This window comes from Schistocerca gregaria, chromosome 2 (genome assembly GCF_023897955.1).
Source record: "Schistocerca gregaria isolate iqSchGreg1 chromosome 2, iqSchGreg1.2, whole genome shotgun sequence".
NCBI classification, from domain to species: Eukaryota; Metazoa; Arthropoda; class Insecta; order Orthoptera; family Acrididae; genus Schistocerca; species Schistocerca gregaria.
The window spans coordinates 177,577,395-177,604,767 of NC_064921.1; the positions used below are offsets into that span (position 1 = coordinate 177,577,395).

The 27,373-nt window shown below is 42.7% G+C and overlaps 1 protein-coding gene across 1 annotated transcript in view; it reads right to left on the reverse strand.

Moving 5' to 3' along the window:
• The window catches only part of LOC126336635 (N6-adenosine-methyltransferase non-catalytic subunit), a 57,119-nt gene that overhangs the window by 21,069 nt on the left and 8,677 nt on the right, over positions 1 to 27,373 (reverse strand). Inside the window, exon 4 of the mRNA XM_050000529.1 lies at positions 8,089 to 8,262. Within this exon, the coding sequence (XP_049856486.1) occupies positions 8,089 to 8,262 (174 nt within the window). The remainder of the gene's footprint in view (positions 1 to 8,088; positions 8,263 to 27,373) is intronic.

Consider the following 27,373-nt stretch of genomic DNA (forward strand, 5'->3'; position numbering starts at 1 on the left):
GTGCAGTTCTTCCTGGGGAAATCTGAAGTAACAGGATGTCAGAGGAAAATGCTAACCCCTATCTGAATTTTCATAGAATGGGCACACAACGGATTTATTCAGTATTCATTCCAGAGGTTACAATTCCAAAGTGTTACAAGAAGAGGAAGCTGCAGGGTATAACAAAGATCGTACTAGGGGACAGTGGCATCCTAATAAATGGTACAGTTTGCGACATAGCTAGAACAGCCTTTTGACTTCCATCCATGATTACAGGTATGACAATGATCGAACTCACACACCCTTGGCTGTTTTAGCCAGAGAATTAATCGGAGATATTGTCAGTTCAAAACATGAACTTTTTGAAAGAAACATTAAACCCGGATATCCTTCACTTGTTAGATAATTTTATAGCTTCACAGAAAGGGTGGATTTCCACAACAGATATTGCAAATATATCCAGCAATACCAGGAGAAACAGCATAACTATGTTATCAATATAAGTATTTCAGCTACTAGTATTGTAGAGATTCTGGTCCCCGTTTGTATGATTTGTGTTTTTTGCAACCTAAATAACAAACAACACCTGAACTAGCTGTGCACCTGTTGTCTGGGTTAGTAATGTGACTAGAAGTAATATGGAATAGTTAAGTTGACTCATAGATATATATATATTACAAAATAAAGGGTTCGCAGTCAATTGGGGATAAGAGTAATGGATTAAGGAATTACATGTAAGGGATTATGCTTTCTGGAATTAGATTCAATTAGAGCAAAAAGGAATCAAACAATGAGTGAATTAATTATGAAGATGTGAATATGTATATTAATTAGTAACAGGGATGATCTAAGAGCAAAAATTCGAGATGAATTTTATAAAGGATAGCAGAATGTTTCACAGCAAAGTAGCGTCAAATAAAGAAAAAAATTTCTGTGTCATATGGAACAATGTCAAGGCATAATGCACCTGACCAGTATGCAATGGTTGCTTAATGAGTATGAACACTCGTGGATGCCAAAATACAAACAAACAAGGAGCACATTCCCACAGACTGTGCGAGGGAGAGTGTCAGGTATACCTCACTCAGAATCATGAAATCATTGCAAAGGAGTCATAACAATATTCTGTTATTGAGGTAGCATGGGGTAACTACACCTAAAGAATGCAAGAACACCTTTCAGGCTGCAAATCTTGCATAAAAGAATGCTCTGAAACTAAACATCAGTCCAGCAGAGAATGCCTGCAGGCTTGAAAATATGGAGCACATCTGGTAACCCTCATGGAGGAATCATGTCATCATCCACTATATAACCTTCCACTTACTGGCATTTACTGCTCAGAATCTGGTAATTCCATCCACATCACTGATACTGACAGAAGGACAGCTCCATATGCTGCAGGATAACCTGCTGACATATGACAAAGAACTGCCAGCCACTGCCCATTTGGGGTCTACTTCCATGAGTCTGCAAGGCATCCGGTTGTGCAAGGGGTGGGGGGTGGGGGTTCCACACTTCAACTCTGTGAGCTGCCAAGCTGCCATTCTTAGCAGTCACAATGGTGACTGACTGAAGATGAGGTCCAAGCAGATCTTCCGTTGATGAAGAACTAATCTGTCTGACTGCAAGATGTTCAACTTGGGAGCAGGGCACCCAGTGTCAACACTAATTGCAATTGCAGTGTACTGGCTTACCGGCAGTACTCTGAGAGGCCCTACAAGCTCTCCTCCACATAGCTGTTAGAACTTCTGCATTTTCACTATCAAGACAAACATCAACAGGCCAAGCAGATTACTGGGGGAAGCCAACATGCAACTACATTCAACAAGAGCACTGTGGCTTCAGTTGACACCCACAGTAACATTAGGGTGTGGAGACATGCTGACCATCACTCTGCTCTCTGCAAGAGCACAGAAGTGGCCACAGGCAACACCAGGGGCTATGGCCAGAAGTTCCATGACAGGCATTGACACACCACTCAGTGTGTTTCTGTGAAGCAGGTGCAGCATGGCTGCTACCAGGCTGCACCAAAGAGCAGACTGAATTACTGTAAAACTCTCAGCAATAAATGAATGTTAATTTAAAGATGTTTCATTGGCACCTTGGGCGTGACACAGGTCCTCACCACCACCTCGCAGTTTGACCATCCTGTCCTCATAGTGAGTTACATCCAGTGAACCACTCCAGATCCAAACCAATGAGGACTAATAGAGAATATTGAAGGCTAGTCTGAATGGTCGCTCATTTTTTTTACTCATAGAAGAGAATCACAGAAGCACTGAAAAATCTGCACTGATAGAGACTTAAAGAGAGAGGATAAAAAATCCTGCAAAAACTTATTTACAAAGTTCAGAGGACCAAAATTAAGTGAGAAATTTGGCAATGTGTTACAAACCCCTATATATTGTTCCTGAACAGGGGCAGGAGCATTTTCAGTAGTTTTAGTAGCAACAGTCTGGGTGATTGATCTGGTCCTGCAACATAAGCCAAAAAGGCCTTGCAATGCTGATAGCATGAACGGCTGAAAGCAAGGAGAAACAACAGCTGTTATTTCTTCCAATGACATGCAATTCTACAGTATGAAGCCACCCACTTGGTAAAAATATTCCAAAGGTTAAACAGTTCCCCATTTGAATCTCTGGGTGGGGATAACTCAGGAGGATGATGTCATCAGGAAAAACAAAACTAGCATTTTACAAGTTGGAGTGTGGGATGTAAGAACCCGTAATTGGATAGATAGGCTAGAGAATTTAAAAAGGGAAGCAGATAGGTTGAAGTCAGTTGTAGTGGGAATTAATGAAGTGTGGGGGCAGGGAGAACAGGATTTCTGGTCATGCCCTGGGATAAGGGATATCCTATCCCCCATTACCCAAAGTTGGTTGTCACCTACTCAACTTACAGAATGTACTTGTCCATCACAATTCCAATTGTGCTCCCAACCCTGCAGCCCATGAGTCATTCCCTCCAGGTCGACTCCTCAACAAGACCTGTCCTGGAACGAGATTTTTACTCTGCAGTGGAGTGTGTGCTGATATGAAACTTCCTGGCAAATTAAAACTGTGTGCCGGACTGAGACTCGAACTCGGGACCTTTGCCTTTCGCGGGCAAGTGCTCTACTGTCTGAGCTACCCAAGCACGACTCACGCCCTGTCCTACGCCCCGTCCTAACAGCTTTACTTCCGCCAGTATCTCGTCTCCTTCTGTATAGATTGGAAGGTAAGAGACGAGATACTGGCAGAAGTAAAGCTGTGAGGATGGGGAATGAGCTGTGATTGGGTAGCTCAGATGGTAGAGCACTTGCCCGCGAAGGGCAAAGGTCCCGAGTTCGAGTCTTAGTCCGGCACACAGTTTTAATATGCGAGGAAGTTTCAAGACCTGTCCTGTTACACCTATCCACCACCTCCTCCCGAAATCCAGTCACAAGCATTTCCTACAGTATAAAAGGCAAGGCCAAATATCAAAGCAGCCATGTTATGTATCAGCTATGCAGCAATTAAACTGTACAGCATTCTATGTGGACATGACAAGTAGCCAACTGTCTACTCACATGAGTGGCCACTGACAAAGTGGCAATCCACAAACTTGGCCATCCAGTTGCTGAACATGTTGCAGATGACTACAACCACTGCTTCACTAACCCCGTCATTTGGACACTCTCATCCTGCACTAGTTTCTCTGAACTACGCAGGTTGGAATTGTGTCCTCAGTATACCCTGCACTCTCGCAATTATTATGTCATAAACCTCCACTAAACTACTTCCGTCAGTCTCGGTTCACCTTTTCCCTTCTCTCTCGTCAATATCACTTCCTCCCAATCTAGATCATGTACTGCCTCCTCCCACCACTCTTCCCCTCTCCTCCTCTCATGTGGGCATATTTTCTCTCTCTTCCCCCCTTCCTCTACCCCCATCCTTCCCCTCTCTCTTCCATCCTAGTACCTTTCTCTCTTCTCTCTCTTCTTCCCTCCTCATCTCCACCTCCCTCTCCTCATCTCCCCTCCTTTCCCTCCTCTCCCTTCCCTATCTCTTAAACGCTCAACCCTCCGAAGTCCTTTTTCGTTGTGCTTTTATGAAAAGAGCTGTGTCACATCACCCCACTACTTCTTTCTCTCCTTGTGCAATCTTACCTTTTCCCTCCCCAACTCCATTTGCCCTGTCAGCTACTATTGATAATCAGCAGTCAGTCTCACTGTGGCCACAGACGTTTACATTCGGGTTTCAGTGTTTATATGCATGAATGTGTGTGTGTGTGTACTTCAACTAAAGAAAGAGCAAAAACTTGGAAGCTAGTATTAAACACTGTTTTCTGGTGTGTGTTTCTATAGACCACACATCAGTCAGTCATTTGTGAACAGTTGCCATTATTTTATGTACGAGGACTGTCCAAAAATTCTGGAATATTCGTAATTTCGTGCCCATGGTGTGTTGGAGCAAAATGAGGTTGGCATCCCTACACACGCCTGTGTGTAATGTGTAACTGCCAGAAGTTTCATTGTTGTATGTCTGTTAGTTATTGTTCAGTGCTGTATTGAGTAGAACATTTTGTCACACAGTTTTCGAATTTCAAGACGGCAGAGTTAGAGCAGTAATGCCTCTGGATTAAATTTTGCATGAAACTCAAGAAAAACTTCACAGAGACACACCAAATGATGCCGGTTCCTACAGTGATGAGTGCTTAAGCTGTACTCAGTTTTCAAATAGTTTACATGGTTTAAAAATGGTCCAATGGAAGGTAATGATGACTCTCATTCGGGATGTCCTTCGAGTCTACTGAAGACGCTCAGGAATGTCAATGACTAACTGTCCAAGAGATGGCAGAAGAATGTAATACTTCTGGTGGGTCATGTTATGAAGGCCTCACAAAGCATCTTGGAATACACTGTGTTGTTGCCAAGTTCATCCTATGGCTCAGGAGTCATGACCAGAAAGACCTTCGCCTCACAATCTGTGAAGAGCTTTTGAATCATGCAAATGAAAATAATATGTTCCTTAAGAGAATCATAACTTGTTGATGAAACATTAGACTACAGTTATGATGTTGAGACCACGGTTCAATCTTCACAGTGGGTCAGGAAAGGTTCTCCAAGACCAAGATTGCACAGATGGATGTAGCTGCAGATGAAAATGAGTACAGAAGACTGTCAATAATGAAAAAAAAGGAGCAGAACTGCATAACTTCTCAGCTTTTGGATTATTTCTTTCATTTCATTAACCAGGCTATGTGCATTACCTTTGCAGCTATAGAATAACAGCTGTATTATAAAATATTTTATTGCGACAGCTATCTGAAACTGACAGGTAAATGAAACAACGAAAAGTCCAGGTTGGAATATCAATAATTATGAAAAGGATTGATTGCTGTATACTGTAAAGATGGCATGCTGAGTTGCAAGCAGACACAAAGCCTTCTTCCTGAAATAAAGGGGAAAACAAGACGTATTCACACAAACAGGCACATCTCTCTCTCTCTCTCTCTCTCTCTCTCTCTCTCTCTCTCTGTCTCGTGCGCACGCGCACGCACACTCAATGGCTATCTCCAGCCATTCTGGCCAGACTGCACTGTTGTGCTGAACAAACGTGATGACTACAATGACTACCTGGTCTCTGCCAATTGTATGACGACTCCACCTATGAACTCTGAAAGAGTGATCCCACCCCAGAAGTCCAACATAACTTCCAATCCCTGTTTAAAATCTTAGGCCCTTCCCAGAAACTCTCCCCTGAATCCATTTCCCTCCTCACCCTCTTTGACACCCTACACCCACCTTCTACATGCTCCCCAAAATGTACAAACTCAACAATCCTGGATGCCCCATTGTAGCAGGTTATTGTGAGCCCAATGAAAGAATTTCAGCCCTCAGTGACATCCCTCATGCACGTGGTCTTGGCACTACTGAACACTTCCCATTATCAACATCCCTCAGACTCCAATCTCGCACACCCATTCCTCATACCCCTTAGCAACTTTATTCTAACACACTACTACTTCTCCCATGAAGGGAACATACGGAAACAAATCTACAGCAGAGCCCTGAGCACTACTGTGGTACCCCCCTATGCCATTCTGTTTATGGGCCATCTAGAGGAATCCTTCCTGCCCTCCCAAATCCCTGGTCTGGTTCAGGTTCACTGATGATGTTTTTATGGTCTGGATTCAGGGCCATGACACCCTATCCTCATTCCTTCAAACCACAACAACTTCTCTCCCATCCACTTCACCTGGTCCTCCTCAACCTCATGTGCTACCTACCTGGATTTGACCTCCTCCTCTCTGATGGTTCCATCCACATCTCTGACCACGTTAAACCCCCAAAACACCAGCAGTACCTGCATTTTAATAGCTTCCATCCCTTCCAGACTAAAAAGTCCCTCCCATACAACCCTGCCACCTGGGGACAGTGTATTTGTCGTGACAAGAACTCCCTTGCCCAGTATGCTGAAGGTCTTATGAAGGTCTTCACAGATGGGCACTATCCCCCAGACCTAGTCCAACAAACAGATTTCCTGTGCCATATCCCCACACACTCCCAATCCTCCCACCAAGTAGCTACAAAGAAGTACCCCCTTCGTCACCCGACACCACCCCAGACTGGAACAACTGAACCACATCCTTCATCAGGGTTTTGATTATTTATCATCATCCCTGTAATGAGAAACATCTAAACTACAATCCTTCCCACCCCCCTAAAGTGGCGTTCCATCAAAAACGTCCTAGCCCTTCCCTATGTCATGTCTAGTTCTGTCTCCTAGCCCAGGGATCATATCCCTCAGGAAGCCACAGACTACAAAACTCTGTCTTTTCAACATAATCTCCCTTCCATGCAATGGCCTTATGCCACCTTATTAGGAGGGCCTGTATGCCTGCACAGTAACACTCTACTGGTCAACAACGTCAGTGCCAATGTCTTGCTGCATCAATAACCTTCCCACCATAAATGTACGGCTTCCTACAGAGTGCATCCTTCATTGGGTCAAACAGATGGAAGTCAGAAGGTGTGAGACCAGGGCTGCAGGGTGCATTACAAAGAACAGTCCAATGAAGTTTTGTGAGCTTCTCTCAGGAGCACAGATTTGTGTGAGGCCTTGCACTGTCATAGAAAAGGAGATGCTCCTTTGCATTTTTGTGGCAATAAACACCCTGAAATAATTTCTTCAGTTCCCTGAGGATAGCACAATACGCTTTTAGAGTTGATTGTTGTGCTATGAGGGAGGACACAAACAGAACAACCCTCCAGAGTTCCGGAAGACCATTGCCATGACTTTATCATGCTTCATGTCCTGTGAAGATGTTTCACAAAAAATTGTCACGATCAGCCTAATAACATGCAAACAATTCTGCACAGATGGTCCTTTGTTGCTCTTTATGGTCTACTGTGAGGCTGTGATGGACCCAGCAGGCACACATCTTTGATTGTACCCTAAATGTGGAGAGAGAGGGGGGGGGGGGGGGGAAGAGAGCTGAAGGGTTTGAAATTGAATTCTCTTCATATTTTCTAGTAATCTATCCCACACAAAAATTGTCTGCCACTGACTACTACTTGGATATAATTTTTGCACGAGTTTGCTGTGACCAACATAGTGGTGCAGCTCCAAGTTCATGGAACAATATAATAAATGGGCATATTTAAATAAGAAAAAAACCTAAGCAAACATCAAACAATGGGAAATCCAGGCTGGAATGTAGCAATACTGTGGAAAGGAAAGTTGCTACTCATTATAAAGTGGAGATGTTGAATCAAAGGCCTTAGTGGCTGAAAGCTATATTTGTGACAGTCTTTTTGTTGCACCTATCTGCAACTCAGGATCTCCACTATATGGTGAGTATCAGCTTTCCTTTTCACAATACAGGGTGTCCCACTCAAACACCTCTGATTTCAAGGACCCAGAAGAGAAAAACCACAGTAGATACAACAATGAAAAATGCACCACACTGTAGAGAATCTCAAAGAATTTATATTCTTCTTTTCTGCAGCATGCTGCTTTCCTCACCAATCTCTCTCTCTCTCTCTCTCTCTCTCTCTCTCTCTCTCTCTCACACACACACACACACACACACACACACACACACACACACACACACACACACAATCATACTATAAATAGATTTTACCTGATCCCATCCCCAGAACTGCATATTGGTAACACCCATGGTCCGCTGATATTCTTCCAGTGGTGGCTCTACAAGAATCACATCAAATTTGCTGTTCAGTTCCTTCATATCAAATGTCTGGAGATCTGTTTTCAGATACATTGGCGGAGATGCTGTCTTTGCTATCAAATCATCCTGTAGATCAAATAAATTAATCATATTTTAGATAATCATAATGGTAAAACAAACACCCTCAACTATCTTGCGAGAGATGTTAGAAATATAAATAAAAAATTGTACATTTCTAAGAAGCATGATTTTATAGTACAAGGTGATTCAAAATGAATGAGACAAAAAGAAGTATTCCTGTGGCTACAGTAATAACTTTATTTCAGACATACACATATAGACTAACGGATTAACTCCTGCAGTATAGAATGGTGACAATGAAACAAACAACAGACAGCCGTAACTGTTGTACAACGCTGGTGCTAGGATTCAAAATGGTCGCATCAATGACTGAAAAGGTGTGTTGTGTTGCAGAACACGCAATAATATGTGATCTGAGGCTTTCCCAGCATTAGGGTTGCCAACTTTCTATGGAGGAAATAAGGATCGAGGAGAAAGCCTACAAAATAAACAATTCCAATAGCGTTTTTTACAAAGAAATATATTTCAAATGTGCATACATGTTTTATTTTACATTATTGATTGTATTTATTTACAGACGTCACTTCTTTTTGCAAAGATTCATTCGATTTTACATATGCAAAGAGTTCTCAGCAGTTAAAATTCACTGCTACTTGCACTTCTGCTTTTATAAGCTCGGTGGTACATTTGTGGCACACCTCTGTCCATTTATGGTTCATTGGGGAAAAAATTCTTTCTGCCTCAGTATTTGAAACAGGAAAGCTTAATTCAAACCCACCTAGTTTCAGCAAATTGGGAACCTGAACATTTTTCGCTCTCAAGGTACAGAAAACGTTAACCCACCTGTTTGCAGTGCCTTCCATAGATATGCTTTGCTCCAAATATTCTTTACATCATAAAATTTCTTATACAAACAATCTTCATCTACATCATCTATCTGCAAAGACTCCATTATTCCTCCAAGATGTTTAAATATTAGTTCAGAACTTAGACAAAGAGGTGTACAAAACTCATCTGACATTGGCAGTTGACATTCGAAGTTGAAATTCTTGACCACATATGTTTTCAATGACACATAAAATTCCATAAGATTATCTGCAATGTATTTTCTGGTTATGGAACAAGTTAACTTACTTAAAACTTTATAGTGCCACTAACAAAATATCTATCACTCAGTCTTTGCTCAGTTTTACTGATCAAAGTTTTGACTGCCTCAAAATTTTCCATTATAATAACATCAGAGCATCCTGAAATCTTAGTACAATCTATTAAAAAAAAGAGAAGAAGAAGAAGAAGAAGAAGAAGAAGATAGCTGCACCAACATGGGGGCCAATCATCAGTACTTTTCATATAACTTTTTATGGGTTCCCAATTTCTAATGATTCTGTCATCTGCTTGTGTTAAAGAAAGCCACCTAGTACATATATGTTGGAGAATTTCACTACATTCTACATCTACAAATTCAAAAAAGGAGTTTAGAACTTCCCTTCACTTGGCAGAAATGGAGGAGTGACCATATAATTTCAGCACCAAATTTTCAAGATCAACATCTAGAATATCACAGGCACGTTTCATTGCATTGTGCAAAATATGATTCGAACAGTTTGCCTTGAACACTTGTTTGTTATCGTCATTTAACAGTTCAAATACTGAATTATGCTTTTCAAAATTAATGTTTTGTGGAATTCCAATGAATGTTTTAACAAATTGTAAATAGACATTGCTGTTACACTGCTCTCTTCTGTAAAATCCAGAAGTTTATTTTGAATTCCAATTTTGGGATCAAAATATCTCAAAACAATCAGAAACATCTTCCTATTTTTAATTTTTTTAAAGCATCAGTTGCTATAGAGCGAAATTTACTCAACTTATTGGGATCGTTTAAAACTGTAACCATACCTGAAACTCTTTTTGGAGCCAAAACTTCTTTCACTATTGGTTAAGTTTTGGTGTATCCACAACACATTTTCTTTAACAGTAGGATCACTGAATGCATCCTTCATGATTTGCAGTCCAAGCTACTATAACAGTTTATGTTTCACTGTGTGATACACACGTCAGTTCTGCTGCAACAGTTTTGTGTAATCCACTTGTGGTTGAGATGCCCCTAGCAGGAAAGAAGCTGGAAATCTTGGAAGACTCCTTTATGTCTTTCTCCTTGTTTGTATAGCCTAAAGATATTTATTACTACATTAAATTCATATTTACATAATTTTAAATTGCACCAAACAAAGTAACACAAAACTGACTAATAGTTTACCGGTAGTTTTTGCATGCTGAGGACAGTCGGTATTGCCTCCATGTGCCACACTAAATTCCTGTTTGCAGATACAACAGAAGGCTTTCTCAGGATGAATGTAGGAATATGTTTCTTCCCAACATGAATGGTAAACACACGTTTTTAGTTCTCTTCCTTGTGGGTAATTTCATGCTATCTTCTTCACTACTCATCTTAAATCAAGAAATCACAAACTCCGAATCTGACCACAACAATGTCACGTCCTCTACTAATGTGTTTTGAGCTTACACAAACCCAGCTATGTGCACAACTGAAGTGACCAGTTAAATACTTGGTGCCTTGGTGGCATTGGAATTGATATCCCTATTAGCACTTACGTGTTAAATAGCTTTCCAAAAGTATGTATTGGTTACCAAAATAACTGCGATATTAGAAACAGATATAAGTGGAAAAGTTGATGACAATGCTGACGACAATGCAGACAACACCAGCTTATAGTCTGCTGTAACGTTGGTAATGAACATATGTAAATTGCTAAGACATGAAATCCCCCAACAGCTACGGAGAGCCACCAATCAGAAACTAAAGAGTCCACGTGCCAAGTTACAGTTCCTCATAAGCGTACGGCCAGACGAGCGTTTATTTTATGCGCGGCACCGCCAGTGCTGGTCACACAGGTGCCTCTCTCATGCAGGGTGAATACCCTCTGCTGTGGCCACATGATCGTTTCTTTCACATAAATTCATACAGCATTATATATATATATATATATATATATATATATATATATATATATATATATATATATATATATATATATATATTAAAAAACAAAGATTCCAAGACTTACCAAGCGGGAAAGCGCCGGCAGACAGGCACATGAACAAAACACACAAACACACACACAGAATTACGAGCTTTCGCAACTGGCAGTTGCTTCGTCAGGAAAGAGGGAAGGAGAGGGAAAAATGAAAGGATGTGGGTTTTAAGGGAGAGGGTAAGGAGTCATTCCAATCCCGGGAGCGGAAAGACTTCCCTTAGGGGAAAAAAAAGGACAGGTGTACACTCGCGCACACACACACACATATCCATCCGCACATACACAGACACAAGCAGACATATATATATATAGGGTGATTCAAAAAGAATACCACAACTTTAAAAATTTGTATTTAATGAAAGAAGCATAATATAACCTTCCGTTATACAACATTACAAAAAGTATTTAAAAAGGTTTTTTTTTTCACTCAAAAACAAGTTCAGTGATGTTCAATATGGCCCCCTCCAGACACTCGAGCAATATCAACCCGATACTCCAACTCGTTCCACACTCTCTGTAGCACATCAGGCGTAACAGTTTGGATAGCTGCTGTTATTTCTTGTTTCAAATCATCAATGGTGGCTGGGAGAGGTGGCCGAAACACCATATCCTTAACATACCCCCATAAGAAAAAATCGCGGGGGGTAAGATCAGGGCTTCTTGGAGGCCAGTGATGAAGTGCTCTGTCACGGGCTGCCTGGCGGACGATCCATCGCCTCGGGTAGTTGACGTTCAGGTAGTTACGGACAGAAAAGTGCCAATGTGGTGGCGCTCCATCCTGCTGAAATATGAATTGTTGTGCTTCTTGTTCGAGCTGAGGGGCTGCGAACAAATGCTTCCTGGATGCGTGCTACATTTTCATCACTCATTCTTGGCCATCCAGAACTTTTCCCTTTGCACAAACACCCATTCTCTGTAAACTGTTTATACCAACGTTTAATACACCACCTATCAGGAGGTTTAACACCATACTTCATTCGAAATGCACGCTGAACAACTGTTGTCGATTCACTTCTGCAGTACTCAATAACACAAAAAGCTTTCTGTTGAGCGGTCGCCATCTTAGCATCAACTGACGCTGACGCTGCCTCAAGCGAACAAATGTACAACTAAATGAAACTTTATAGCTCCCTTAATTCGCCGACAGATAGTGCTTAGCTCTGCCTTTTGTCGTTGCAGAGTTTTAAATTCCTAAAGTTGTTTTTGAGTGAAAAAAAACACCTTTTTAAATACTCTTTGTAGTGATGTATAACAGAAGGTTATATTATGCTTCTTTCATTAAATACAAATTTTTAAAGTTGTGGTATTCTTTTTGAATGTGCTTGTGTCTGTGTATGTGAGCGAGTGTACACCTGTCCTTTTTTCCCCCTAAGGGAAGTCTTTCCGCTCCCGGGATTGGAATCACTCCTTACCCTCTCCCTTAAAACCCACATCCTTTCGTCTTTCCCTCTCCTTCCCTCTTTCCTGAAGAAGCAACCATCGGTTGCGAAAGCTAGTAATTCTATGTGTGTGTTTGTGTGTTTTGTTCATTGTGCCTATCTGCCGGCGCTTTCCCATAGAAAGAAACTTCCACATGGGAAAAATATATTAAAAACAAAGATTCCAAAACTTACCAAGCGGGAAAGCGCCAGCAGACAGGCACATGAACAAAACACACAAACACACACACACAGAATTACTAGCTTTCGCAACCGATGGTTGCTTCTTCAGGAAGGAGAGGGAAAGACAAAAGGATGTGGGTTTTAAGGGAGAGGGTAAGGAGTCATTCCAATCCCGCGAGCGGAAAGACTTCCCTTAGGGGGAAAAAAAGGACAGGTGTACACACACACACACACACACACACACACACACACACACACACACACACACACATCCATCCGCACATACACAGACATAAGCAGATATATTTAAAAGCAAAGAGTATGGGCAGAGATATAAGTCAAGGCGGAAGTGTGGAGGCAAAGATGATGTTGAATGACAGGTGAGGTATGAGTGGCGGCAACTTGAAATTAGCGGAGATTGAGGCCTGGTGGATAACGAGAAGAGAGGATATGTTGAAGAGCAAGTTCCCATCTCCGGAGTTCGGATAGGTTGGTGTTGGTGGGAAGTATCCAGATAACTCGGACGGTGTAACACTGTGCCAAGATGTGCTGGCCGTGCATCAAGGCATGTTTTGCCACAGGGTGATCCTCATTACCAACAAACACTGTCTGCCTGTGTCCATTCATGCGAATGGACAGTTTGTTGCTGGTCATTCCCACATAGAAAGCGTCACAGTGCAGGCAGGTCAGTTGGTAAATCACGTGGGTGCTTTCACACGTGGCTCTCCCTTTGATCGTGTACACCTTCCGGGTTACAGGACTGGAGTAGGTGGTGGTGGGAGGGTGCATAGGACAGGTTTTACACCGGGGGCGGTTGCAAGGGTAGCAGCCAGAGGGTAGGGAAGGTGGTTTGGGGATTTCATAGGGATGAACCAAGAGGTTACGAAGGTTAGGTGGACGGCGGAAAGACACTCTTGGTGGAGTGGGGAGGATTTCATGAAGGATGGATCTCATTTCGGGGCAGGATTTTAGGAAGTCGTATCCCTGCTGGAGGCCACATTCAAGGTCTGATCCAGTCCCGGGAAGTATTCTGTCACAAGTGTGGCACTTTTGGGGTTCTTCTGTGAGAGGTTCTGGGTTTGAGGGGATGAGGAAGTGGCTCTGGTTATCTGCTTCTGTACCAGGTTGGGAGGGTAGTTGCGGGACGCGAAAGCTGTTTTCAGGTTGTTGGTGTAATAGTCGAGGGATTCAGGACTGGAGCAGATTCGTTTGCCACGAAGGCCTAGGCTGTAGGGAAGGGACCGTTTGATATGGAATGGGTGGCAGCTGTCATAATGGAGGTACTGTTGCTTGTTGGTGGGTTTGATGTGGACGGATGTGTGAAGCTGGCCATTGGACAGATGGAGGTCAACGTCTAGGAAAGTGGCATGGGATTTGGAGTAGGACCAGGTGAATCTGATGGAACCTAAGGAGTTGAGGTTGGAGAGGAAATTCTGGAGTTGTTCTTCACTGTGAGTCCAGATCATGAAGATGTCATCAATAAATCTGTACCAAACTTTGGGTTGGCAGGCTTGGGTAACCAAGAAGGCTTCCTCTAAGCGACCCATAAATAGGTTGGCATACGAGGGGGCCATCCTGGTACCCATGGCTGTTCCCTTTAATTGTTGGTATGTCTGGCCTTCAAAAGTGAAGAAGTTGTGGGTCAGGATGAAGCTGGCTAAGGTGACGAGGAAAGAGGTTTTAGGTAGGGTGGCAGGTGATCAGCGTGAAAGGAAGTGCTCCATTGCAGCGAGGCCCTGGACGTGAGGGATATTCTTGTATAGGGAAGTGGCATCAATGGTTACAAGGATGGTTTCCGGGGGTAACAGACTGGGTAAGGATTCCAGGCGTTCGAGAAAGTGGTTGGTGTCTTTGATGAAGGATGGGAGACTGCATGTAATGGGTTGAAGGTGTTGATCTACGTAGGCAGAGATACGTTTTGTGGGGGCTTGGTAACCAGCTACAATGGGGCGGCCAGGATGTTTGGGTTTGTGAATTTTAGGAAGTAGGTAGAAGGTAGGAGTGCGAGGTGTCGGTGGGGTCAGGAGTTTGATGGAGTCAGGTGAAAGGTTTTGTAGGGGGCCTAAGGTTCTGAGGATTCCTTGAAGCTCCGCCTGGACATCAGGAATGGGATTACCTTGGCATATGTAGAGTTGTCTGAAAGCTGACACAGTCCCTCAGCCACATACTCTCGACGATCAAGCACCACGGTCGTGGAACCCTTGTCAGCCGGAAGAATGATGATGGATCGGTCAGCTTTCAGATCACGGACAGCCTGGGCTTCGGCTGTGGTGATGTTGGGAGTAGGATTAAGGTTTTTCAAGAAAGATTGACAGGCAAGGCTGGAAGTGAGAAATTCCTGGAAGGTTTGGAGAGGGTGATTTTGAGGAAGAGGAGGTGGGTCCCGCTGTGATGGAGGACGGAACTGTTGCAGGCAGGGTTCAATTTGGATAGTGTCTTGGGGAGTTGGAACATTAGGAGTGGGATCAGGATTATTTTTCTTCGTGGAAAAGTGATATTTCCAGCTGAGACTACGAGTGTAGGACAATAAATCTTTGACAAGGGCAGTTTGGTTGACCCTGGGAGTGGGGCTGAAGGTGAGGCCTTTGGATAGGACAGAGGTTTTGGATTGGGAGAGGGGTTTGGAGGAAAGGTTAACTACTGAATTGGGGTGTTGTGGTAAAGTAGAGTTGTCTGAAAGCTGACACAGTCCCTCAGCCACATACACATTGCCAAGGTAATCCCATTCCTGATGTCCAGGCGGAGCTTCAAGGAATCCTCAGAACCTTAGGCCCCCTACAAAACTTTTCACCTGACTCCATCAAACTCCTGACCCCACCGACACCTCGCACTCCTACCTTCTACCTACTTCCTAAAATTCACAAACCCAAACATCCTTGCCGCACCATTGTAGCTGGTTACCAAGCCCCCACAGAACGTATCTCTGCCTACGTAGATCAACACCTTCAACCCATTACATGCAGTCTCCCATCCTTCATCAAAGACACCAACCACTTTCTCGAACGCCTGGAATCCTTACCCAGTCTGTTACCCCCGGAAACCATCCTTGTAACCATTGATGCCACTTCCCTATACAAGAATATCCCTCACGTCCAGGGCCTCGCTGCAATGGAGCACTTCCTTTCACGCTGATCACCTGCCACCCTACCTAAAACCTCTTTCCTCGTCACCTTAGCCAGCTTCATCCTGACCCACAACTTCTTCACTTTTGAAGGCCAGACATACCAACAATTAAAGGGAACAGCCATGGGTACCAGGATGGCCCCCTCGTATGCCAACCTATTTATGGGTCGCTTAGAGGAAGCCTTCTTGGTTACCCAAGCCTGCCAACCCAAAGTTTGGTACAGATTTATTGATGACATCTTCATGATCTGGACTCACAGTGAAGAACAACTCCAGAATTTCCTCTCCAACCTCAACTCCTTAGGTTCCATCAGATTCACCTGGTCCTACTCCAAATCCCATGCCACTTTCCTAGACGTTGACCTCCATCTGTCCAATGGCCAGCTTCACACATCCGTCCACATCAAACCCACCAACAAGCAACAGTACCTCCATTATGACAGCTGCCACCCATTCCATATCAAACGGTCCCTTCCCTACAGCCTAGGCCTTCGTGGCAAACGAATCTGCTCCAGTCCTGAATCCCTCGACTATTACACCAACAACCTGAAAACAGCTTTCGCGTCCCGCAACTACCCTCCCAACCTGGTACAGAAGCAGATAACCAGAGCCACTTCCTCATCCCCTCAAACCCAGAACCTCTCACAGAAGAACCCCAAAAGTGCCCCACTTGTGACAGAATACTTCCCGGGACTGGATCAGACCTTGAATGTGGCTCTCCAGCAGGGATACGACTTCCTAAAATCCTGCCCCGAAATGAGATCCATCCTTCATGAAATCCTCCCCACTCCACCAAGAGTGTCTTTCCGCCGTCCACCTAACCTTCGTAACCTCTTGGTTCATCCCTATGAAATCCCCAAACCACCTTCCCTACCCTCTGGCTCCTACCCTTGCAACCGCCCCCGGTGTAAAACCTGTCCTATGCACCCTCCCACCACCACCTACTCCAGTCCTGTAACCCGGAAGGTGTACACGATCAAAGGGAGAGCCACGTGTGAAAGCACCCACGTGATTTACCAACTGACCTGCCTGCACTGTGACGCTTTCTATGTGGGAATGACCAGCAACAAACTGTCCATTCGCATGAATGGACACAGGCAGACAGTGTTTGTTGGTAATGAGGATCACCCTGGCTAAACATGCCTTGATGCACGGCCAGCACATCTTGGCACAGTGTTACACCGTCCGAGTTATCTGGATACTTCCCACCAACACCAACCTATCCGAACTCCGGAGATAGGAACTCGCCCTTCAGTATATCCTCTCTTCTCGATATATGCCAGGCCTCAACCTCCGCTAATTTCAAGTTGCCGCCGCTCATACCTCACCTGTCTTTCAACAACTTCTTTGCCTCTGTACTTCCGCCTCGACTGACATCTCTGCCATTACTCTTTGCCTTTAAATATGTCTGCTTGTGTCTGTGTATGTGCGGATGGATGTGTGTGTGTGTGTGTGTGTGTGTGTGTGTGTGTGTGTGTGTGTGTGTGTGTGTGTGTGTACACCTGTCCATTTTTTCCCCTAAGGGAAGTCTTTCCGCTCCCGGGATTGGAATGACTCCTTACCCTCTCCCTTAAAACCCACATCCTTTCGTCTTTCCCTCTCCTTCCTGAAGAAGCAACCATCGGTTGCGAAAGCTAGTAATTCTGTGTGTGTGTTTGTGTGTTTTGTTCATGTGCCTGTCTGCCAGCGCTTTCCCGCTTGTTAAGTCTTGGAATCTTTGTTTTTAATATATATATATATATATATAGAAAGAAACTTCCACATGGGAAAAATATATTAAAAACAAAGATTCCAAGACTTACCAAGCGGGAAAGCGCCGGTAGATAGGCACAATAAATAAAACACACACACAGATTTTTGAGCTTTCGCAACCGGCGTCTGCTTCATCAGAAAAGAGGGAAGGAAAAGGAAAGATGAAAGGATGTGGGTTTTAAGGGAGTGGGTAAGGAGTCATTCCAATCCCGGGAGAGGAAAGACTTACCTTAGGGGGGAAAAAAGGATAGGTATATACTCGCGCACACACACACACACACACACACACACACATACACACACACACACACACACACACACACACACACACACACACACACACATATCCATCCATACATATACACACATAAGCAGACATATTTAAAGGCAAAAAGTTTGGGCAGAAATGTCAGTCGAGGCGGAAGTGCAGAGGTAAAGATGATGTTGAATGACAGGTGAGGTATGAGTGGCGGCAACTTGAAATTAGCGGAGATTTAGGCCTGGTGGATAACGAGAAGAGAGGATATGTTGAAGGGCAAGTTCCCATCTCCGGAGTTCGGATAGGTTGGTGGTGGTGGGAAGTATCCAGATAACCCGGACGGTGTAACACTGTGCCAAGATGTGCTGGCCGTGCACCAAGGCATGTTTAGCCACAGGGTGATCCTCATTACCAACAAACACTGTCTGCCTGTGTCCATTCATGCAAATGGACACTTTGTTGCTGGTCATTCCCACAAAGAAAGTGTCAGAGTGTAGGCAGGTCAGTTGGTAAATCACATGGGTGCTTTCACACGTGGCTCTCCCTTTGATCGTGTACACCTTCCGGGTTACAGGACTGGAGTAGGTGGTGGTGAGAGGGTGCATAGGACAGGTTTTACACCGGGGGCAGTTGCAAGGGTAGGAGCCAGAGGGTAGGGAAGGTGGTTTGGGGATTTCATAGGGATGAACCAAGAGGTTACGAAGGTTAGGTGGACGGCGGAAAGACACTCTTGGTGGAGTGGGGAGGATTTCATGAAGGATGGATCTCATATCGGGGCAGGATTTAAGGAAGTCGTATCCCTGCTGGAGAGCCACATTTAGAGTCTGACCCAGTCCCGGGAAGTATCCTGTCACAAGTGGGGCACTTTTAGGGTTCTTCTGTGAGAGGTTCTGGGTTTGAGGGGATGAGGAAGTGGCTCTGGTTATTTGCTTCTGTACCAGGTCGGGAGGGTAGTTGCGGGACGCGAAAGCTGTTTTCAGGTTGTTGGTGTAATGGTCGAGGGATTCAGGACTGGAGCAGATTCGTTTGCCACGAAGGCCTAGGCTGTAGGGAAGGGACCGTTTGATATGGAATGGGTGGTAGCTGTCATAATGGAGGTACTGTTGCTTGTTGGTGGGTTTGATGTGGACGGATGTGTGAAGCTGGCCATTTAACAGATGGAGGTCAACGTCAAGGACAGTGGCATGGGATTTGGAGTAGGACCAGGTGAATCTGATGGAACCTAAGGAGTTGAGGTTGGAGAGGAAATTCTGGAGTTGTTCTTCACTGTGAGTCCAGATCATGAAGATGTCGTCAATAAATCTGTACCAAACTTTGGGTTGGCAGGCTTGGGTAACCAAGATGGCTTCCTCTAAGCGACCCATAAATAGGTTGGCATACGAGGGGGCCATCCTGGTACCCATGGCTGTTCCCTTTAATTGTTGGTACGTCTGGCCTTCAAAAGTGAAGAAGTTGTGGGTCAGGATGAAGCTGGCTAAGGTGACGAGGAAAGAGGTTTTAGGTAGGGTGGCAGGTGATCGGCGTGAAAGGAAGTGCTCCATTGCAGCGAGGCCCTGGACGTCCAGGATATTCGTGTATAGTGAAGTGGCATCAATGGTTACAAGGATGGTTTCCGGGGGTAACAGAGTGGTTGGTGTCTTTGATGAAGGATGGGAGACTGCATGTAATGGGTTGAAGGTGTTGATCTACGTAGGCAGAGATACGTTTTGTGGGGGCTTGGTAACCAGCTACAATGGTGCGGCAAGGATGTTTGGGTTTGTGAATTTTAGGAAGTAGGTAGAAGGTAGGAGTGCGAGGTGTCGGTGGGGCCAGGAGTTTGATGGAGTCAGGTGAAAGGTTTTGTAGGGGCCCTAAGGTTCTGAGGATTCCTTGAAGCTCCGCCTGGACATCAGGAATGGGATTACCTTGGCAAACTTTGTATGTAGAGTTGTCTGAAAGCTGACGCAGTCCCTCAGCCACATACTCCCGACGATCAAGTACCATGGTCGTGGAACCCTTGTCAGCCGGAAGAATGATGATGGGTCGGTCAGCTTTCAGATCACGGATAGCCTGGGCTTCGGCTGTGGTGATGTTGGGAGTAGGATTAAGGTTTTTCGAGAAAGACTGAGAGGCAAGGCTGGAAGTGAGAAATTCCTGGAAGGTTTGGAGAGGGTGATTTTGAGGAAGAGGAGGTGGGTCCCCCTGTGATGGAGGACGGAACTGTTCCAGGCAGGGTTCAATTTGAATAGTGTCTTGGGGAGTTGGATCATTAGGAGTGGGATAAGGATTATTTTTCTTCGTGGCAAAGTGATATTTCCAGCAGATATTACGAGTGTAGTACAGTAAATCTTTGACAAGGGCAGTTTGGTTGAACCTGGGAATGGGGCTGAAGGTGAGGCCTTTGGATAGGACAGAGGTTTCGGATTGGGAGAGGGGTTTGGAGGAAAGGTTAACTACTGAATTGGGGTGTTGTGGTTCCAGATTGTGTTGACTAGAATTTTGAGTTGTTGGGGGGAGTGGAGCTGGAAGTGGGAGATTGAGTAGATGGGAGAGACTGGGTCTGTGTGCAATGAGAGGAGGTTGAGGTTATTTGGAAAAGTTGTGGAGGGTGAGTGAGTTGCCTTTCCGGAGGTGGGAAAGCAGGAGATTGGATAGTTTTTTGCGGTGGAGGGTGGCATGCTGCTCTAGTTTGCGGTTGGCCTGTAGGAGGATGCTATGAACAGCCAGTGTGGATGTGGGAGAGGAAAGATTGAGAACTTTGATTTGGGATAGGAGTTGACGGGGGTGTTCATTGTCCGAGTCGATGTATAGGTGAAGGATTAGGCGGGTGAGGGCTGTGGATTGTGCAGTTTGGAACTGGTATAAGGACTGATGGAAAGAAGGATTGCAGCCAGAGATGGGAACTTTAAGTGTGAGGCCTTTGGGGGTAATGCCAAATGTCATACAAGCGTGAGTAAATAAAATATGGGAGCGTAATCTGGCTAGGGTGAAGGCATGTTTGCGGAGGGAATGTAAATAAAATTTAATGGGGTCGTTGTAGGGATGTTGTGAGGTTGACATGGTATTAGAAGGTGGAAAGGGTAATATGAGGTTAAAGTGAAAATAAATAGAAATATATATAGGGAGAGATAAAACTGTGAAAAAAGTCGAAGAAGTGTTGGTTTGAGATCCTGTGCTGAATTTAGGTTGGTGAACAACAATGGGTGCAAAGGTTAGGTAGTTGTGTTGTCTCCAAAACACGTTAAAGGGTGGGGAAATTCAGAAAAATTTCGAAAAAGTTTACAAAAAAAAGAAAGAAAATTTCGAAAAAATTTTCGAAAAAAAAAAATTGGGAAAAATGCATGTAAATGTATTCAGAGTACTGGTTATGTACTGGCAGGTTATGAAAATGGGGCTAACAATTGTTTGATGAAGAAATAATAGCCTGTCATTCAACATAATCTTTACCTCTGCACTTCCGCCTCGACTGACATCTCTGCCCAAACTCTTTGCCTTTAAATATGTCTGCTTGTGTCTGTATATGTATGTATGGATGGATGTGTGTGTTTGTGTGTGTGTGTGTGTGTGTGTGTGTGTGTGTGTGTTCCGCTCCCGGGATTGGTATGACTCCTTACCCTCTCCCTTAAAACCCACATCCTTTCATCTTTCCTCTTCCTTCCCTCTTTCCTGACGAAGCAGCCACCGGTTGCGAAAGCTCGAAATTCTGTGTGTGTGTTTGTGTGTTTTATTCATTGTGCCTACATACCGGTGCTTTCCCGCTTGGTAAGTCTTGGAATCTTTGTTTTTAATATATTTTTCCCATGTGGAAGTTTCTTTCTATTTTATTTACATTATATATATATATATATATATATATATATATATATATATATATATATATATATATATATATATATACACACACACAATGCATCAGCACCACCTGATGATTGCGGCACAGCTATTCACCAAAATATCATGGCATTTGATGATTGTGTCCAGTTTGACACCTGAGAACCATTCAAACATCATCAATAATTATTGTTCACACATTTTCAGACCAAATTTGGTCAAGTGACACCACACCGTCACCCAGTTCCACAGGACCTACAGAAGCTATGGCACCAAATAGTCACTGTGGTCAACTTCATTCAATGGACTGCAGTGGAACAGCTGTGGCAGAAAATGCAGAAGCAGAAAGATGCCTGTCATGTCACACAGGGAGTTCACATCGGATTTCCATAGCAACAGCAGAAGTTAACCTTTCTGTCTATATGTGTATGTCTGAAATTAAGTCATTACTGTAGATAAAGGACTAGTTTCTTTTCATCTCATTCATGTTGAATCACCCTGTACACAGAGCAACATAGTTTCCACACTCAATGATTTCGCTCGACAGACAATAATTGAGTTGTCAATAAATGTACTTCAATGATATCCTAAGATGAATATACCAGAATTTACCATTAGAACCATTTAATTATAGAAACTTGTTTGTTTACTTGAAGACTGGTTTTTGTTATATGGTAGGGATGTCCTGCAGTAATCATTTTGATAGGCGTATGTACAGTAACAATATTGTAAACATGCCAAAGTGAGCCTAGTGCATAAAAAACTCGATGAAGACTGGGCTGTAGAGTGAGAGATAACATTAACACAAAGTAACAGATCATTACATAACTTCAGTAAAAAAGAATCAGAATGTAATGTGAGAGAGAAGGCAGAAATGAAGTGGGGCAATCTACAAACTGGTTTATCTACGAGATGATAAGTCTGCCTATAATTTACATGCACACATGGAAATAATTAGACATAGCTACTTATTTGAAATCTTTGAATATAACTGAAAATAGAAACCAATCCATTATATACTCATTTAAATTGATGTAGTCTCACTTATTTCAAATTTCTTACACACGGACAGCAACAACAAGTAAAATATGGCACTACTGAAACCTGTAGTTAATTGTTCTGTAATATGAGAAGATGCAAAGGAAACGAAATATGGCTGGCAATACGAAAGAAACCATGAATTATTTGCCTCTCTGATTTAAAGTTCTGAAAATTAATAATGTGCTAAAAAAAAAAAAAAAAAAAAAAAAAAAGGGAAAGGAGTTAACTAACAAATCATAGAGCAGATTCACAAAGGAGACGTGTGACTCCAGCAAAAGCAATATAAGAGCAGTGTGAAAATGAAGTGACATTTACAACTCTATAAGAAAGTTTAAATTCTAATGGAATAAGACAAAAATATATAGCAACAGCAGTTATACAGAGATGTCCTCATATTTAGAATTTTCTTTCTTCTCACACACTATTTCATTGTTAGATAACTTTGTTGAATTTTTCTTTTTCTCTGACCTATTATATCTCAAAATAAAAGTTTTTAAAGAATATTCGTTACACACTTTTGGCAATATGGATCAAGTGAGATTGGAGTCTGCACCAACATAAGAACTGACTCATTCTTTTTTTGCAAGTGTTATCATCCTCTGTTCATACTCTACCAGTCCATATCTTTACAGTGAGTCCATCAGATGGCACTATCTCAAGATAATTACTCAAGCTGGCACATCTGGGTAAGCAACATGACACATCTAATAGCAGAGCACTTTGTGTGGCCCAGTATAAACAAAGATTGTAAAATATGGGCATGGACATGGGAATGTTTGGCCTGCCAAAGGAATAAAGTGGGACACCACATCCATCCCTCTCTGAAGACACTTCCAGGCAGTTGTGGAAGATTTGCATATGTACATATTGATTTGGTGGGGCTGCTACCACCATCAGAAAGAGTCTGCTACTTGTTTACAATTGTTGATCAATTTATGCATTGGGCAGAGACAATGGCAAAGACCTTTTTGGGCAACCAGGTAGCATGTTTTGATTGCCCAATACATAAAGCAAATGATAGAGAGTTAACAATTTGAGCCAATTCTATTCCAACAGTTACTGAAGCGGTATGGGATGAAGTACCATAAAATTACCAGCTACCACCAACAAAACATGGAAAACATGGAATGGCAGAAAAATGTCAAAGGACTTCAATGCCTCAGTTATAATGTGACATGAGGACAAATTGACACACATCCTACTATTGGTTTTACTGGACATACACACTGCTTACAGGTTTGATGGCGGCATGTCTATTGTGGAAAGGGTATACAGCAAGAATATTTGCATCCAGCCAATTTCATTGAACGTGTGATGTCCACCACAACAGGGACTGACACAATGGCAATGTTCATTGCTCAGTTACAACAGGTGTCTCAACTGGGCGCATTTCCTCTGAAACCAGACATGAAACCCGACCAACTTTTGTGCACATGGATTTAGAACATGTACCCTTGTTCAGCCATGCTGCCTCTATAGCCATTCATAATTGTAAAAGTGTTGGCAGTGCAAGATTTTTTGCACAAACTGACCTCTCAGTTATGTCCCACAAATGTTTGATAGGATGCACGTCATTCCTCGAACTGTCCAGGATGTTCTCCAAACCAGTCATGAACAACCAGGGCCTGGTGACAGCACACATAGGCATCCATAAAAATTCAATCATCTTTTGTGAACATGAAGTCCATGAATGACTGCAAATGGCCTCCAAGTAGCCGAACATAATCATTTCCAATCAATGATTGGTTCAGTTGGACCAGAGGATCCAGTTCATTACATGCAAAAACAGCCCACACCGTTAAGGAGCCATCAACAGTTCACACAGTGCCTTGTTGACAACTTGGGTCCATGGCTTTGTGGGGTCTGCACCACATTTAAACCTTAGCATCAGCTCTTACCAACTGAAATCAGGACTCATCTGACAAGGCTATGGTCTTCCAATCACCCAAGGTCCAACCGACATTGTCATGAGCCCAAGAGAGGCGCCACAAGCAATGCCGTGCTGTTAGCAAAGGCACTCACTTCAGTAGTCTGCTGCCATAGACCATTAATGCCAAAAGTCACCACACAACAGATAAGTTCGTCATACATGCCACATTGATTTCTGCAGTTATTTCACACAGTGTCGCTTGTCTTTTAGCAATAACAACTCTATGCAAATGCCCTCAGTCATTGAGTGAACGCCACTGGCCACTACATTGTCTATGGTGAGAGGTAATGGCTGAAATTTGATTCTCTCAACACTTTCTCGACACTGTGGATCTCCAAATATTGAATTTCCTTACAATTTCCAAAATGGAATGCCCCATGCATCTAGCTCCAACTACCATTCCACATTCAGTCTGTTAATTCATGTTGTGCAGCCAAAATCATGCAGGAAACATTTTCGTGTGAATAATTTGAGTACAAATGACTGCTCTGCCCTTTTGTACCTTGTGTATGCAAAACTACCACCATCTGTATATATGCATGCTATCCCATGACTTTTGTCAACCCATTGTATTCTATTAAGGAAAACACATATGAGAGTGAAGTTAACATACATGCTGTCTGATGATTTTCAAGCCCCTCAAGCGATAACATAAGCACCAATTACTCCAGAAGAACTAACGCCAAGCCTACTTCCACTGATCCTCAACAAACAACTATACAAGAGTAAACACTTGAAAGGGAACTTGAGCTGTACACCAAGTGTGCTTTAAGTATCCATATCATCCCTGGCACTCCATACTTTAGGTAGTGAGACTGTGTGGTGGATACAGTCGATTGATGTGGCAGCACTGAAAGTAGAGAGGTGCCAATGCAGCAAAGCGCATTTGTGTTTCTGACAACACTGATTGTTTACTCTTAGTTTTCGTTTTTTCTGAATATAAATTCTTTCATTTGCATTCTTGTTTTCTCATTATAGTGATGAACACTAATAATTAATAAAGTAATTTAGCATACTGCAAGGATTTTTTTGATGTGCATTGACTGCAGCATTTAAATAGTAGCTTTGCTTCATAGTTATTAAAAATATTTCATTTATATCAGTGGATAGTTCAAACATTTTCCTAAAGCAGGAGTGGTAAACTACATCAAGCAGGCTTTTGGACTATTGTCAAACTGTGGAATGTACATGTTTCTACAATTTCATAATTTAATCTAGATTAGAAGTCTCACTAGCAGTCATCAACGGTATCAAGGTTGTTCTAATGCAGTTCCATAAATGGTTTTTATTTAAATGAACAATTTTTTTACAATGGTTTGCTATCACTGCACAACATTCTAATGAAGATAAACTAAATAAGAAATAAAAAATGTGACTAATGCTTTGATGTAGTGAAAACTGTCTTCAAAGTCTGTCAATGTTTCAACAGTTTTTTTTTTTTTTTTTTTTTTTTTTTTTTTTTTTTTTTTTTCCAGCTTCTGCTTGTGTGGAAGTTGGCAGTTTCTTGGAATGAACTGTTCTTACTGGGTTGACAATCAAATTTTTTCCACACTGGAAAGCATTTTTCTGGAACTTGTCGGACAACTTATAATTCCCAATAGTTGTGTTGTCATTCCAGGTTTACCAGAGGAAAAGTATTCTTAAGCTTCAGTCATTTGTTAATTATTAGTTTGCAACAACACATTTTATCAATCTGATCAAGTATGCCTGGTATGAAACAAAATAGAATAATGGCCAAGACAAATTCTTACTCCATACCAGTTCTGTCCGAATAAAATAGTAATTACAGTGAAGTGCCTGAATGCATTAATTTTTTGTCTGGCATGCCTGATGAAAGGAAACTGTTTGTTTTTGAATATGACAAATGTACACACCAAATGTTCTGTGGTTAAGCTCAGGAAGAGTTGCTAGGTAACTGTGGGAAGATATAGTTCTGTTTTTGTGAAAAAAACACACTTTCTCCTATTTTTCTAATCTCCTCCCATGTTTGGATCTTGCCTTTCTTGTTCGCATCATGGACTATTTAAATAAGTTATATGAGGCTCTGCAAGGTAGAAACATTCTTATCCTTGAATTATGTTACACTGTAGAAGCACTTATAAGGAAATCTGATCTCTTTTCCAAACAAATCAAGGAAAGAAAATCTCCACTTCCTATTCCCAAAATCAATAACATTTGCTGCCTATGAAGTAGCTAAGTGCACAAAAAGTTGACTAATCTACAAACTGATTTTTTATAAAAATTTCAGAGAATTTGAAAGTGAGTTCAAAATGTTATGTCCATTTGCCACAAACACAGGATGAGTGCCAGACACTCTGCAACTTGACTTAATCAATTTACAGTGCAATACTGTCTTGAAGGACTCTTAATTAAAAAAACACTATTTGCTTCTCCAAATTGCAGCATATGGACACAGCTTCAAACAATGAAGTTTGCTACAAAATGGTGGTGATGTTGCACCTACATATATGTGTAAACAGATTTTCTTGATTATAGAACAGAGGAAGTATGACCTGTGTATGACTTGCAAGCACATAGCTGCAAGTGGAAACAGATTTTTACAAGCTAGTGAGCAAACTCC